The sequence below is a fragment of the Mustela erminea genome, chromosome 9 (assembly GCF_009829155.1).
Source record: "Mustela erminea isolate mMusErm1 chromosome 9, mMusErm1.Pri, whole genome shotgun sequence".
Lineage (NCBI taxonomy): Eukaryota > Metazoa > Chordata > Mammalia > Carnivora > Mustelidae > Mustela > Mustela erminea.
Window position 1 is genome coordinate 51735901 of NC_045622.1, and position 17637 is coordinate 51753537.

General features: G+C 37.0%; 1 protein-coding gene across 3 annotated transcripts in view; it reads left to right on the forward strand.

The window, feature by feature from the left end:
* NARS2 (asparaginyl-tRNA synthetase 2, mitochondrial) overlaps positions 1–17637 on the forward strand; it is a 126933-nt gene that overhangs the window by 85826 nt on the left and 23470 nt on the right. For all 3 annotated transcript variants that reach the window (XM_032356734.1, XM_032356735.1, XM_032356736.1), the window contains 3 exons: positions 3955–4087; positions 7869–7967; positions 8076–8113. In XM_032356734.1, the coding sequence (XP_032212625.1) occupies positions 3955–4087; positions 7869–7967; positions 8076–8113 (270 nt within the window). The remainder of the gene's footprint in view (positions 1–3954; positions 4088–7868; positions 7968–8075; positions 8114–17637) is intronic.

The following is a 17637-nucleotide window of genomic DNA, read 5'->3' on the forward strand; positions in this document are numbered from 1 at the left end:
GGACTTTCCTTATATAGCTTGCCTCTCTTCATAATCTGGCACAAGAATGCTTTTTAGTGCTGAGTGTTTTCTTTTTCTTCTGGTTGCTTCTCACAGCAGTACTGGCCTTTCACCTGGTTTTGTATCTTATTTTAGAAGTGGCCTTGTTTTCGGATCTTATTTTAAATGTTGGTTAGTCTAAGCCTTGCTGCAAATGGCTTTCATGTCTGTGAAAGACAGAAAAGAAGTCAGCATAAATTAAAGTGAGAATGATTTCACATGGACCTAGAAACAAAATTGTTAAAAAAGACAGTAGAGATTAATGCCAAGCTGCCCCTGTCTCCCACTCATGGAAGAATTTGAAGACCAGAATGGCTAAATGACTTGCTCAAGGTTATAAAATGTTGATGAAAATTTATCATTCTCCTTATTTACACAAAGGCAATATAATCCCTAGTGAACTGTACTTTTAACATGTAGAACAAATAAGCTATTCATAAGGAAGGTGAATATACCAAACTGTTTACTCTAACTATCTTTGAGAAGCCTTGGATGAGGCATTACCAAGTTTTCTTCCTAATTCTCCAGATTTATCAGTATTCAGTTACAAACCTCAGTATTTTTATATCATGATAAAGGCTGTGACCACATCTGGATTTGAATCTGACCTCTACTCCTTCTGGGTTGTGACTCTCTGACTTTGGGGAAAGCTTCTCCACTTCTCTGACCTTCCATGTCTTAGTCTGAAAAATGGAAGTAACAATCCAGACTTTATTGAGTTAACTATAAAGAAGTTAACTTTGAGGTTCCTGCAGCTCGTGCCTGGCCCAGAAGGAGCACTTCTGATGAAGCGACCATCACTGCTACTACTGCTGCTGTCCCTGCTTTTATCATGGCATCACTGGGCAGTGGCATAGGATGTTCATTCTCAAATGATTTAGGTATTCATCTGCTTAAAGACTATATGCTGAATTAGGCAGTTGTTTATTTGTTTGTTTTTTAACATACCTTCCAGTTCATTTTATTGTTCTGTTAATTCAGAGGAAACACCATGGTCCTCAGTTTTTACTTACCCTATTAGAATAATACTTAACTCCTGGCTACCTCAGTCAGAGCCCAATCCTTATTATAACTAAAATAAAAATCTTGACCCTCTTTACTACTTTATACTAGAGTGCTTATCCTGCATTGCCAGGAAAAATTATTAACCATTGTTAAATGAAAAATCCCTATTGCTGCTCATCTTTGAGCACCCTACATAGAATTGCCATGTGAGAAGAAGATGCTCTTGTGACTTGAATTTGTAATTCTTTTTGGAAACCCCTGTTTTTGCTGTAACTGGCATCTTAATACAAATAATATGCCTCTTTTGAACAGCAATTTCATTGGCTTTCCTTGTATTTCAGGAAGATCACTGCCCATTTCTTGAAAGTCTCCCTCAGAGCCCTCAAAGGAGATTTCACCTGTGCCCCCTAGTTTCTGTTTTTGCCCAGGAAAATCTCAACTAAAATATCCTTTGTTGTTAGTGAACATCTGTATACATAATTTTTTGTGATGCAGTCCCAGAAAAAAATGTCTTTCATCTATGTAGATATACTATTGCCAACCTACCTAGAAATTGCATAGTCCCAGATTATAAACTCAGGGCCTTACAATTTTTTAATTTATTGTTTGGGACAGGCCTACATTGTTTGACCTATTTAAGGTACTAAGTAACAGCCAGAGTAAAACATCTGAGTATTTTTCTATATATTATTGTAATGTTCCTGTTGGTGAGAATGCTGTACTTTTCCAGTTTACAACTGAGGAAGCCTGTCATCATCATTAGTACTCATTCATTCAGCATGAGCACCTGTTTTATCTTAGGCACTGGAGATGTAAGTATGAATAAAACATGATTCCTGCTCTGGAAAATTTCATAGTTTATTGGGGGAGAAAGATACAGACATATATAATTACATTTCAAAGTGATATGTTCTGTGTAATGAATATATGAACAAAATGCCATAGTCATATAAAGGAGGGATCAGTAAATTTGGAGGTGTATGGTAAGGTTACAAAGAGAAAGTGACATTTGAACCAAATCTTGAATGATAGGTGGAAATTTGCCATTTGGAGAGAGAGGAGCCAGGAATGGTCATTGGAGGCAGGGAGCAGCCTAACAAAGGCCAAAGGCTTCCCTTGGCAAGCTATGTGAGGGGAGTGTCTCCAGTGTAGCTAGAGAAAAGGCTTTGTGAAGGAAAGTGAGTCAAAGTTAGGAGTTTGAACTTTCTCATTTGAGCAGTAGGAAATCATTGAAGACTTTTGAATTATGACTGATATAATCAGGCTTGAGTTTGAAAACTCCTAATAGTTTGGGGCTGGAGAAAGAAAAATAAGTGGCAGACACCAGGTAAAAAGTTGTAGTTCTCCAAGCAAGACACAAGAGTTTACACTAAGTCCGTATGTGTGTAGATGTAAGAAAAAAAAAAAGGGCAAGGGGCGATTTGACAGCATTTTCCTAGGTGTAAACAGTACGATTTTGTAATCGGTATGATATGGGAAGTGTGGGCAGGAGGAGATCTGATTTGGGCGATGGGGTAGAGTAACTGAAATTAATAGAACTGGAGAAAGTAAAAAAGGAAAGGAAGGATTGTTTCTTGTTTTGTTTTTTTGTCTGTTTTGGGAGCAGACAAGGGTTTTCATTTTGCATAAGGTAGGGTCAGTGTTTTCAGGAACATTCTAGCACACATGTCTGGATCTGAATCTCAGTAGAGAGGTTACCATAGTAATATTTTTGAGTTCTTACTGTTTATTTTTCCATTAAAAACTAAGGTTCTTGGAGGTTAACTGATTATGGTCTCAGGAAGGTGGCTGAAGAACCAAAACATAAATTCCAAAGCTTCTTACCAACTAGGCCTTAGCTAAAATAGCCCTTTGTCGGGGGAGGGGGGACAAAATTGTTGATTTCCACTATAATTGCTTTACTGTTTCATTTCCCAGAGTATCTTTACTTAAAAAGACAATAAAACAAAGCCCAACTGGTGTATATATATCTACAATCTACTTTCTGTAGATTGTAGATATATATATTATATATATTTTAATGTTTTTTGGCTAATGCCAGTCAAATGAGGAGGGCTCAGGATAATAGCTGAGGAGCCCCAAACCTCTTGTTTTATTCTAACAAAACCTTAAAATTCAAAGATTAGAGAGTCCTCAGGAAATACTCATTATTTCACATATGTCTGATCTAATCCCAGTTGTTGCCCTGATTCCAAATGAGGGAAATGAGAAGTGTTGAAGAACGAAAGTGTTAGTGTCCACTTTTTGGCAGGAATTGAAAAGTAAGATTTTCCCCCACTATTTGGATTGTTGAGATATGAGCTATTCTCTTGAATACCAGAGAATAAAGTAGACAGTTCTTCAAAATCCATCCTCACCTTCAAGTTTCAGGGGTCACCGTGTTCATTGAAACACTTGGGTGGTTGTGAAGAACTTGAGTAGGCTTCAAACAAGGCAGATCATTGTACATATGTGACACTCTTTTTTCACATATTTTAAAAAATAATTAGCATCCTTTATCCACTGTAATTCTAGTTTTAACTGTTACTGTGTAGATTTCTTTGTGAAGCTCATTGGGCTGTGGTATTTTTCCTTTACTTTGTTCTTGATTGCTGCGAAATGTAGTTGCCTGCTGCTTAAGGCAGCTGCAGTAGAGTGCACCCAGAAGTGGTTATAATTCTATATTTAGTAAGCCATAGGGTTTGTAAAGCATTTGCAGATTCCTTCGGGATAAAATGGTTTCTATATATGTAACATTTTTAATGAAACTATTATTATCACCCATTAGGGAAATATAGCAGTTAATATGTGCAGATTTGTGGACAAGACAGAAGCACAAAACTTTTTTTTCTTAAGAGTACGCTGAGTATTTTAAATACTTAAAAGTAATCATGTGAATCCTATTTTTATACTTTTAATTTTGAATTGCAGAGCTTTTACTCAAGTGTTTACCTTTGGTCCAACATTCCGGGCAGAGAATTCTCAGAGCCGGAGACACCTGGCAGAGTTTTATATGGTAGAAGCAGAGATTTCCTTTGTTGAGAGTCTTCAAGATCTCATGCAGGTAGGTACACAAGTTTTAAAACACTTTCTAAATAACAGATATCTGTGACATTAAAAGGCTTCTGTATACATTTTCACCTTGGACATCTGTGCATTGTTGGTGTTAATGGAGTGAAGAAGATGGGGGAACTACTTAATTTGATAAACATCTACTGAATCCCTTTAACGTACAAGAGTCAGACAGATTTAAGTTCACATCCGAGCTCTGCCACTAATTTTGTTTTGATGTTACCAAACCGTGGTGAACTTTAGCTTGCTCAACTATAAAATAATAATTATCAGGTTATCAGGAGGAGTAAATAAGGTTATCAGGAGGAGTAAATGAAATAATGGCTGTATAATGTAAAGCATCTAGCATATAGCAAGCTCAGTAAGTAATAGATCTTGTTATTTGTTAGGCAAAGAAATAAAGCATCCTTACAGTTAGAGAAACATCTGCCTAGCTGTATTGGAAAGCATCTACAGGAACCGTCAGAGCTCTATTTTGGGGGCAAGAAGGAAGTCCAGAAAGATAGTCAAGAGTCAGATCTTGAAAGAGACTTTGTAAATGCCATGCTAAGTAATTGAGAAGGAAAAAGAGTTCTCAGATAGGAGAGGCCATGGTCAATTATAATTTAGAAACACCTCTCTAGTAACAATATAAAAAATGATTCAGAGGGGGAAAGAAATGAGAGCCTTTTTAGGAGGCTATGGCCATACTCCAGATAGAGCACATAAGCTCTGAAGATGGATGGACCAGGAGCTGATTTTTCAGCTCTACCACTTGCTGTGTGATCTTAAACAAGGGATTTAATTTTCTGAGCCTCAGTTTCCCCACCTGTAAAATGAGAATAATTATTCCTACTTTATAGGGTAGTTCAGAGAATTACACAGATTGTATATATAAGACACATAGACTAGTTCGTGGCACTTTGTACCCAGAAATTACTGTCTGTTACTATGAATTCTCTATCTAGTACTATTAGTATCTTAGTTTGGATTTGTAATCACAGGTTGTTTAACAATTTTTGTCACTTCTCACTTCTATTCATTTTATATCTTTCTACTCTTATCCAGTAAATGACCTAATTACACTTAAAACATAAATACCACATGTATCATCAAATAGAATGGGCTTGCTATTTCATTATCCTATCTTGGTTGGATTTCCTAGTAAACTCTAAAGCAGAGATTGGGGGGGTGGGGGATTATTGGGGAATGCTCTAGAGAACAACATCTGTAAGGAAAGGAAGGAAGCAGCATTGGGCAGAGGGAAAGGTTGAACTACAATGCATGTAGAGAGCCCTTAGGAAAACTTTGGAGCTAGAGTGGTCTTTCATAGTTGTCCCATAGAAAGGCAAGGGGGTGGTATACCTTTGTTCATTCCCCGTCAAGCAGTTACCTAACATGGGCTAGCCTTGGGAAGAGGTGTACTCTTGGGTAAGATAGCACTCCTGGCCTGGCCTGTACCTAAAGAGGGACTCATCTGGGCACCATCAGCAAGTAATATTCCCAGTGGATAAAGCTCTTGGTCCTGAAGGGGTGTTTTGACTACACACAGTATCCATTTATATACCACTTTAACGTTTCCCACTGATTGTTGTAGATCAATGTCCCCCAGGGGACATTTTTGGTTGTCCCTAGGAAGTGGATGGAGGAGAGGGGAGAGTGGTTGCTACCGGCATCCAGTGGGTAAAGGCTAGGGATGCTGTTGGACATGCTAACATGCCCGGTCCCTCCCACTCAACAAAGAGTTACCTGGTCAAAAATGACAATAGTAACACTGTCAGTTAATTCTTTTCTAAAATATAGGGATTCAGGATCTGAGCCTCACAAGGCATCAATAAGATTCTTTAAGCAGCTTTTGGTTCCAGCCCACTACCCAATTGGGTACTTCTCTCTCACTCAGGCAATGAGAGTATTGTAAGCCACAGAATCACACCCTTTACCTCCCTCTTTCTGCCTTGACCCTGTCTCTCCTGCCCTCCCCCCGTAAATACCAGAGAAAAGTTCCAAAGACATAAATTATGTTAGGTATTATTAAACATTATAATTATATATTCTATACCTAATAATTATTTTTTACTATTCTACTGAGTGGTATTCAGCATACACTGTTCAATAATTTTTAATTAATTGAAATACAAACTTTTTCTTAAAGACAGAAAGAAAGTATGCTCCTCCAAAAGTAATCTTCTATTTTTCTTAATTTTCTCCTTTTATGAATTACATTCTCTGGAAATTATTATCTTGATGAAAATTTTAAATCAGAATACTGTAACAAAGGATTTTTTTTCTGCTCCTATGGCATAAACAAACATTACTATTTTGGTGCCATTGAGTAATATATTTTTAAAAACATCTGAAGGTTATGCTAAACCTTCAGTTAAGTTTCTGTTTTCTTCAAATATATTTATAGAGCACAGTCTGAAAGTCAAGGTTAGAAAAGCCAGTGATTTTCTTTTTCAAATGGAAATTTACTGCTCATAAGAAAGACACCAATTTAACATCCCCAGTGGTCACAGTCTTCATCTTACAGATAGGTGTGTTGTGCCCCTCAACGGTGCAGGATTAGTATCCAATCTGTTTTTGTTTGCTCCCCATATGTGTCAGCTTTTTTTTGTGATTGAGGTATTTGAACCTTCATAAATCATTCAGTTGCTTAGTAACTTCTTTATCTCCCTCCTCTTGGATCAAAGGTAATATAGCCTCAGGGTAAAAGATCTTTAGCCTCCTTTTGCTCTTCTTTCATAAAGTTATTCCTTACTCTTACACAAAATATATATGTAAATATAAAAATACAAAATGTATAAAAAATAAATATATGAACAAATATAAACACACACATGTATATGCATATATATAAATGTATCTGATTGTTCCTTGGTAATCAAGTATGTTTCTATATCCGGTCAGAGTTAGTGTGGTGGATGCTTGTGTCCTGCCCTGTGTCTCCAGCCCTGATAGGGTGCACCGGGGATGCAGGAGAAGGAGGGAAGATCCTGCCTCTGGGGCAGCCTGAACTTACCGAGTATGTCTCTGTTTCTGAGCACAACACTGGCAGAGCCTAACAGGTTCTCACTGACTTCAAACCAAACATTTTAGTTTTCATTAGAAATATTTTCCATTCCAATCACCTTTTTTCTTCTAACAACAAGTTTTTTCTGTGGGATGTGTATGGATACCCCTGGTGGAATGTATTCTTACTTACTGATTTGTGTTTATCATGACTTGTATTATTACCACTGTATGTTTTGGCAGAGCAAAAATATACATATTTAGATGTAGATCTATCACTGCTCCTGTAATTTTAAAGTCAGCTTTCATTTACCAGTGACTGAATGAAGCACTTTTCAAAATGTCTCATTCTTCGCAACAACTAATGTTTGTTGCATCCTTCTCTGAGCCATATATTCAAAGTCTTATACGTAGATTATCTCATTTAATTATCGCAACAGTCCTGGAGGCTAGGTACTGTTACTACCCTGATTCTACAGGTGAGTATATTGCGCTTTAGAGAGGTGTCAGTCAGTTTTGGCTGTTCTTCTAGTATTGGAATGATTAACGGAAGATTCATACATTTTTCTTTCCTTTTTTTACCCACTCTGGGAAGAAATTGCATTGCCTCCAGTAAGCAGTCTGGAAAACTGAACTCACATTCTGCAGTATATTCAGGGATTAAGAGGCCTAACGGATTTATAGCTGCTAAAACCTGGAGAACAGTCCTTACAAGACCCCTAAATAGGTTTTTCATACAAAGTGGCTCACTTGTCAAGCAACTAACTATCTGTCATTTCTCTTAGGTTATGGAGGGACTCTTCAAGACTGCAACAATGATGGTTCTCTCAAACTGTCCTGAAGATGTTGAACTCTGTCACAAGTTCATAGCTCCTGGCCAAAAGGTAATTAGTTTTGTGGATGAAGTCTAATACATCTACTCTTTAAATATGTTAATTACATATAATAAATATAATTACATTTAACAAATTTTTTTCTCTTTTCTTACCAAGGACAGATTAGAACATATGCTAAAAAACAACTTTTTAATGTAAGTAGATATTATACTTTCTCTGAGCTTTATTCATATTTTATCATAGTATTTATCACACTATTAAAGTTTTTTGTTTATACATGTGCTTATCACAAGGAAGACCCATGTTTTAAATATTTTTGTAGCTCTTATATCTGGTTCATAGTTGATAATCAATGTTTCATGAATAAATAAATGAATAAATCTAGCACAATAAATGAACACAGTCATTAGTAACTGAATTTATGCAGTTCAAACTAATATTAACTTTAGTAATAAAAATTTGGCTCAAGTAAAAGACTTTTATTTTGGGGCGCCTGGGTGGTTCAGTTAAGCTTCTGACTCTTGGTTTCAGCTCAGATCATGATCTCAGGGTTTTGAGATCAAGCCCTGCTCAGTGCAGAGTCTCCCTATCCCTCTCCTTCCCCCTCTCTCCCTTCTCCATTCACACTGGCTCATGTACTCACACTCTCTCTCAAATAAATAAATAAAATCGTTTTTAAAAACTTCAGTATAATTAACATAGGGCGTAATATTAGTTTTAGGTGTACAGTGTAGTGATTCAGCAATGCTATATGCTATATTCAGTGCTTATCATAGTAAGTATACTCTTAATCCCCTTCAGCTGTTTCACCCATTCCCCCACCCATCTCCCCTCTGGTAGCCATCTGTCTGTTATCTGTAGTTAAGAGTCTGGTTTTGGTTTGGTTTGGTTTGGTTTTTTTGCTTGTCTATTTTTTCTTTATTTTTAAAATTCTGCGTATAAGTGAAATCATGGGGTATTTGTCTTTCTCTGACTGACTTACTTCACTTAGGGTTATGCCCCTAGATTCATCCATGTTATTGCAAATGGCAAGATTTGTTCTTTTTTAGGGCTGAGTAATATTTCATTGTGTGTATGTACCACATCTTTATCCATCATCTATCAGTGGACACTTGGACTGCTTCCATAGTTGGACTATTGTAAACAATGCTGCAATAAACATAGGGGTGCATGTATTTTTTCACATGAGTGTTTTTTTTTTTTATTTTGGGGGGGGAAATACCCAGTAGTTGAATTACTAGATCATATTGTGGTTCTGTTTTTAAGTTTCTGAGGAATCTCTATACCGTTTTCCACAGTGGCTGCACCAGTTTGCATTCCCGCCAGGGGTTCCTTCTCCACATCCTCACTAACACTTGTCATTTCTTATGTACTTGATTTTAGCCATTCTGACAGGAGTGAGATGGTGTCTCATTGTAGTTTTGATTTGCATTTCCCTGGTTAGTGATGTTGAGCATCTTTTCATGTGTCTTTGGATATCTGGATGTTTTATTTTGAAAAATGGTCAGTTCGTGTCTTCTGCCCATTTTTAATTGGGATTATTTGTTTTTTCGGGCATTGAGTTGTATCAGTTCTTTGTATATTATAGATACTAACCCTTTATTGGATATGTTATTTGCAAATATCTTCTCCTGTTTTTAGTAGGTTGTCTTTTAATTTTGTTGATTGGTTCCTTTGCTGTGCTGAAGCTTTTTATTTTTATTTTTTTTAATTAATTTTTTTTAAAAGATTTTATTTATTCATTTGACAGAGAGAAATCACAAGTAGATGGAGAGGCAGGCAGAGAGAGAGAGAGAGAGAGGGAAGCAGGCTCCCTGCTGAGCAGAGAGCCCGATGCGGGACTCGATCCCAGGACCCTGAGATCATGACCTGAGCCGAAGGCAGCGGCTTAAACCACTGAGCCACCCAGGCGCCCTGAAGCTTTTTATTTTGGTTGTTGTCTCAATAGTTTTGTTTTTTGTTTCCCTTGCCTCAGAAGAACATATCTAAAAATGTTGTTGCTCGGGCTGAGGTGAGAGAAATGATTTGCCTGTTTTTCTCTTCTAGGATTGTCATGGTTTAGGTCTCACATTTAGGTTCTTAATCCATTTTGAATTTATTTTTGTATGTGGTATAAGAATGTGATCCAGTTTCATTGTTTTGCATGTAGCTGTCTAGTTTTCCCAGTACCTGTGCTCGCTTCGGCAGCACATATACTAAAATTAGTTTTCCCAGTACCATTTGTTGAAGATACTGTCTTTTTTCCCAAGCAGGATATTCTTTCTTTCCTGCTTTGTCAAAGGTTAATAGTAATGGTTCAAAGATAATATTATTGTATGTTATTTCTGGGCTCTCTGTCTGTTCCATTGATCTATGTATTCTCTTTTTTTACCAGTACTATAGCATTTTTTTTATTACTACAGCTTTTGTAGTATATCCTGAAATCTAGGATTGTGATACCTCCAGTTTTGTTCCTCTATTTCAATATTGCTTTGGTTCTTTGGAATCTTTTGTGGAATAGTTTGTTCTAGTTCTGTGAAAAATGCTGTTGGTTATTTAATAGGGATTACTTTAAATTTATAGATTGCTTTGGGTAGTATGGACACTTTAAGAGTATTTTTTTCCAGTCCATAAGCATGGAATATCTGTTTGTGTTATCTAAAAAACAAACTTCTAAAATACATAAATGTACTGTTAGCCCATCAGTTTTTCTCTATTTCAGTCTTCTTTTTATTTACCTTCAATTGCTCATATCTGGTTATATATTCTAAACTGTTTTTAAGCCACTTTTTTAAACCTAAAGATCTGTGTTTTAAGTATAACATATGTTATTCTTTCATTTCCACTACAATCCTGTACAAGTACTACTTGATATTGGACTGGTTATTTATTTCACTAAGCATACTAATCACATAGTCTGTTCCATTTTAATAAAACAAACACTTAATATGGAAATTAATATGGAAAAAGAACAATACACAATCTTTTCATAAATAGTACAAACAATTTATGTAAGACTTAGTATTCATGTATAGGAGGTAAGTTTGATACTCAGAAGAATAGAAAATTGTTTCTAAGCATAATTTGATGTCATTCTCCACTTACTATCATTAGGTTTAGGAAGTTTTTGTTCTAAGAGAACAAAGAATTCGACCTGTCCTGGAGAAGGGTAATAAGAAAAAGTTGGCAGACCTCACTGAACTGAGAGTTTCAGGTATCAGTGTAGACCTTCAGACTTCTAGTTAAAAATGGTGAGTCCTCAAGCCTGACTGAACAGCAAGGCAACAGATGTGAGATCAGAAAAAGAGGAAATAGGAGGCCCATGATAGAGAATCGAAAGACAGTGAGTGAAGTATAACTGAAGGCTTTTGAGGTTTTTTTTTTCTTTCACTGTAGTGTATATTGAGTATGTTAACTAACCAGAGTTTAAATAAAAACTTGGAAAAAGAAAAGAGTGTCTATTGAATATTCACAATGTGCCAAACTTGTTCTAAAATCTGAACAAACTGTCTAAAAGCAGTGAAAATAGCAGACAAAAATTCCCTGTCTTCATTGAGCTTACATTTCTGGGGGTAGTAATAAGAAACAAGAAATAAAAATAATAGTGAAATCTATAGTCTGTGAGAATGAGTTGTAGTAAGGGGGAAGAAACCCAGAGAAGGGAAAGAAGAGAAGACAAAAGAGTAAGGAGGTAGAGGTTTTAGATAACGTAACAGAGACCATCTCACTGGGATGATTTTTGAGTAAAAATTTGAAGAAAGTGAGAGAACTAGCTGTATGGATGTGTGGGAAAAGAATATTTTAGGCAGAGGGAATGGCAAGTACAAAGGCTTCTAGGTTGGAGCATGCCTGGTATATTCAAGTAGTGGGGTAGATAAGGGAAAAGGATAATAGAAGATAAAGAAAGGAGGTGAGAGGTGAGAAAACATGTAGGGCCTCGTAGGTCATTGTGAAGGGTTGGTTTTCTCTTGAGTGATGTGGGAAAGCCATGGAAGGGTTCTATACAGAGGACTGATAAGATCTGAATTGGATTTAACAGGATCACTCCGGCTGCTAGTTGAGAACAGGCTTTCCAGTGAGAGCAGAAAACCCACAGGAGATTATTACAGTCATCTGGGTGAGAATGAATGATGGTTTGGACCATGTATTAGATTCATACAGAGAAACAAAACCAACATGATGTATATAAAGAGAAAGATTTATTTTTAAGGAACCATCTCAATGTAGAAGCTTGTGGAGTTCAAAATTTGATGGAGTAGTTCAGCCGGCTAGAGACTCAGGGAAGTGTTAGCAGCTGGAGTCTGAAGGCATTCTGCTAGCAGAATTCCCTCTTTCTTGGCCAGTCTTTGTCCTCGTAAGGCCTCCAACTAATTGGACATGGCCCACTCACATTATGGAAGGTAACATGCTTTACACAGAGTTCACTGATTTAAATGTTAATCTCATCCAGAAATACTTTCACAGAAACATCCTGAATGTTTGACCAAGTATCTGGGTACCATAGCCCCGCCAAGCTGACACATAAAATTAACCATCATAAGGCCAGGATGGTATCAGTAGAGATACAGAGAAGTTGTTCTATTCTAGATATATTTTCAAGATAGAACAAACAGTATTTGTGGAGAATGGGAAAGAGGGAGAAGTCAAGTGTGACTTCAAGCCTTTTGTCTTAAACAGCTGTAAAAATGGAGTTGCCATTAACTGAAATTGGGAAAGCCATTAGAGTAGCAAGGGGTTTGGGGGAAATGGGGGTGGTATCAGGATCATTATCATCATGTGTCATGTTAAGATCGAGATGGTTTTCAGACATCCAGTTGTAGATGTTGGGTAGGCAGTTTCAGTGTACAGATCTGGAGTTTACAGAAGAGCTCTGGACATTGCATATTGATAAAAGTACTAAGTAAGCAGGGAAGGAAAGAATTAATTTGGGCATCCTAAGGAATCTGTGCTGGTGACAGAAAACCAGGGAGAATGTTTTAAGTGAAGTTATCTACATCCTATCTAGTGAATAAGATCTAAGATTGGAAAAAAATATCCACCATTTATTGAATATTTGCTGTGTGCCAGAAGGGATAAACTTTACGTACATAAATGTAAAAAAAAGTTCCTTGTATCTTCATAATTCTGTGAGTAGTTATTATTGCTCTTCTGTGGATGAAGAATCAATTCAAAGAGATTAAGCAAGTAAAAGATGAAATGGGAATTCAAACTCAGTTAACCTGATTTCAAAGCTCATGCTTTCGGCCACTCACTACACTTCAAAAGGGCACTGGAATTAATGCTAGAGTAGGTGTAGCTCTTCACTGTCCTTATGACCCTCACATATCACTTGTGCTTTGGAGTCCAGGTCTGTAAAATACTGAGGTTGGGAAGTGACCTCATGGGCTGTGCCACACCAGTCATTGCTAGCAGCATCATCCATTCCACATCGTAAACCATAGCTGTGGTTTAAATGTATATCTGTGATGATTTGTTTAGTATTGTCACCCCATGTGGTCAGAAACTTGTTTATTTTGTTTACTGTTACACCCCCAGTGCTTAGTGCCTCTAATAGGAGCTCAGTAAATATTTATTGAATAACTGAATGAATGAGCAAATGACATTTGAGTAGCCATGGGAGTGAGAGTGTTCTCCTTTAGGCTAGGTCCTCTCTCTGAGGTTTCCTGTTAACCCCTATCACTGTTTACTTTGGTCACTAAGTGTAGTGAGCTATGACTCAGAGGACCTGGATTCTAATTCTGGCTATACTTCTTATCCACTCTTAATGAATATGTTAGCACTTTCCAACAAATATTTATTGACTCTCTACTATGGAGTTAGGGCATTGTGCTATTCATTGATGATCCATAATGTAAGCATGAATTGGTCCTTTTATGGAATTTTAAATCTAGAGAAAAAGATGAATAGTTAACTGTATGCATGAAAGATTATTTAATCACAACTGTGAACTTGATGAATAGTGAATCTTTAACCTTTCTGAACTTGAATTTCCTCATCTATAAAGTTATAACTTGTCTGTCATATCATTTGAAAGGATCAGTTGGCCATACTGCTTAAGCAATGTGCCAGACTACATAACTTAACACTCCTGCTATAAAACATCTAAAAATGCTTGTTAAAAATTATAAAAATCCAGGGCACCTGGGTGGCTCAGGTCCTGATCTCAGGGCCCTGGGATGGAGCCCCACATCAGGCTCCCTGCTCAGCCGGAGGCCTGCTTTGCCCTCTCCTACTCCCTCTGCTTGTGTTCCCTCTCTCGCTGTCTCTCTCAAATAAATAAATTAAATCTTTCTTTAAAATTATAAAAATCCTTTTAAATACTTTGTTGAGTTCACTAGAAAGTAAGAGAAGTTCCAGGACCTACAAATGAAGAGGGAACTAAGCACCAGAGGGGAACACATAAATGGCATGACACTGAGGTTTCTCAAGGTAGAGGCTTTGGTAGATGGTGGGGGGCCCCTGGCAGGGGAGGGGGAGTTGCCAGTCTTGAAGCCAGAGATTTTAACAGCCATAAGAGGACGTGAAAGTAGACCTAAGGTTGATGAATTAGAATCGAGATATTCCCCCATTACCCCAAAGTACACACATGCATACCTGTGCACGCACATGCACACACACATTCAGAAGATACCGTGTGACTTGTATTCCTTTGCATAAATAGATTTCATTGCATTCTTGACTACTTATAATTGTTTTATATGAAAGTAAATAATTTCAAGGACTTGTACAATAATTGAATTTAGCCCTTACCAAGCAGAAATAGAATTCAATTATTTTTTATGTCTCCTTTCTAGCATTAAGGTTTTTAAAATATAGAGTACTTACCGTTTTTTTGCTCTTCATTTATCTGTGAATTTGAGTCAAAGAATGGTAATAATTTTAGCCTAGCAATTATAACCCAACAGATTGAGAATGGTTTTCTTAAACCCTAACAAAAATTTAAACATGAGGGTAGTTTGATCCTGCATCATGTAGTATCCCTATATCTCCTCCTCCTGTCCTCAGAGTACTTTAGAAATAGCTTCTGAGAAGAGATATTATTCTCTGTACATATCAAAAAATTAGGAAAGAGAGTTGATAAAAGCCATTAAGGATATCTAGTGTCAGAGCTATAATTTGATCTGAGAAGCTCTGCCTCAGCTTAAGGTATGGGAGGAGTAGGGCAGAAGATCCAGAATAACAATACACAGAAAGTCATTTTTTAAAATAATGTAGCAGTAAGATATCAATGGCACAAAATTTCTGTGCCTTCTCTGTTTGACTCCTCTTATATTTCTCAGTATAAGGAGTAGATCCTATCCAGTAAGTGATGGAATAGAATGATGGAATGTCTAAGTAAAGAACTGTAGACAGTATAGTCCAATCTCCTTATTTTATGAGTATAAATACTTAATTTTTTTTTAATGTTTTTATTTATTTATTTGACAGAGATCACAAGTAGGCAGAGAGGCAGGCAGAGAGAGGAGGAAGCAGGCCCCCCGCCGAGCAGAGAGCCCGACGCGGGGCTCGATCCCAGGACCCCGGGATCACGACCCGAGCCGAAGGCAGAGGCTCTAGCCCACTGAGCCACCCAGGCGCCCCAATACTTAATTTTTTTAATGGTTGTATAGAACATTCCAGAAAGGTATAAAACGCTTTCATTAAGGTGAAGTGATTTACGTACTAGCCATTTAGGGCTAGAGGCAGAGGGAAAACTCCAAGCCCATTGTCTTTGTTTTGACTGAGCATATTAAACTCCAAGTGTTTTAGGCATTATCTCACTAGTTAAAAACGTCATCTTTGAAGTCAGCACATCAGGTTTACCACTTACTTACATGAATAATTTTGGCCACGTTACTGTCCCCTCTAACCTCCCTTTTCCCTTCTGTAAAACGTTTTAAAAATGACTAGTACCACCAACACCACTATCATTCTTGCCTTACAAATTTTTACTTAATACTAGATTTAGATTTGAGTAAGATTTTCATCTTGGAAAAATATCGCTCAAAACATAGCTTTGAAGGCTTCATTTGTGCTATATACACAACTCCTTCCAATTGGTTATTACAGGTATGAATTTAGTTTTTCCTTCGAAGAGTAAGTTTATGTTGGGCAACTTACTTTTTGAGTTTAAAGTCCTTCAGAAAGTTTGTAGGTTTGGGGGTTTTGTTTGTTTTGTTTTGGGGGAGTTTTTGAGGGCAGAGTTTTTTGGATGTTCTACTGTAGATTTTTGTTTTTAATCATGCAGGGTACTGTTTCGGGACACCTGGGTGACTCATTCGGTTAAGCATCTCCCTTCCCAGGGTTCTGGGATCAAGCCCTGTGTTCGACTCCCTGCTCAGCAGGGAGTCTGCTTCTCCTTCTACCACCCCCACTCATGCTCTCTCTTGCTGTAATAAATAAAATCTTTAAAAAAAGTGTTCAAAGTACTATTGCAAAGGGCATAGGGAAACTGACATTTTCGTATACTACAGGTGGGCATAAATGGTATAACACTATAAAAGGGAAGCAGTATCTTTGGCACTATCAAAATACCTAAAAACTGTAAATATAAATACAATGATCCAGCAATTCCATTTTTTCCATATGCAAAATCAATATTTAAGAATCATTTGTGACAGAGGTATGTAGTCATGGTTTATAATAGCAAAATATTAGAAACAGCTTAAATATCCATCAGTGGATGAGTGGGTAAATTAATGAATATCCACCCACAAATGGACTTTTATGTAATAGTTCAAAAAAATGAAGAAGCTCTTTCTTTATATACTGATATGGAAAGATCTGCAAGGTATATTATTGAGTCAAGAAAGATGGAAAAGAGTGTATATGGCATATATACTATGGCTGTCATCTATTTAACAAAGGAGATTGTATATTACTGTTTGCTTATAGATGTAAAAAACCTTCTGGAAGGATACACAAAAATCCAGTGACAGTAATTTTATGTGAGGAGAGGAGCTACATGGCTATGGGACAGGGTGGATGGAAGATGTACACTCTTAGACGTTGTTTGTTTTTTTTTCTTAACTGTGTTCATGTAATTACCTATTCAGTTTAATTAAAACAAATGCTTGGCTTAGCTTGCTTTAGACATGATAGTTTCTTACTGAGATAATCCATGATATTTTTCCTAAATATCCATGGTATTTTTCCTAAACAGTCTTATCATATATTACAAAGCCCCAGCCATGGCCCGAAAGAATCCATAAGATCTGACCTTTTCCTGGCATTCTTCCCCTGTTCAGTATGCCACAGGCACATTGACTGTTTTGTTCCTGGAATGAACCAAACTTTTCCTTCACTTCAGGCCTTTGTACTTACTGTTCCTTTTGCCTAGAATACTTACCTTCAGATATTATTCTTACTTCAGATGTCCCCAACGCAGTGAGTCCTTTCTTGACCATCTTATCTAAAATAACACCCCTAAACACCCTCTGTCTTCTTAGCTTGCTTTATTTTTCTTATAGCACCAAGGGTTTTCAGCATTATATGCTTTCTATTTACTTGTTTATCTCTGCCCCCCACCAACTCCCATTACTCAGCGCACAAGTATCACCTCCATAAAGGCTTTGTTTTTTTTTTTACTATCTCTCCAGTGCCAAGAATAATGCCTAGCACATAATAGGTGCACAATAAATGTGAATTGAGTGAATGAATGATGACTTTATGGAAAGACTTTTGCTCTTTCAGCCTCAATATTTCACCCCTTTTATTAGGGCATTGACATAACATGAATTCAGAGAAAATCTTTACTTGC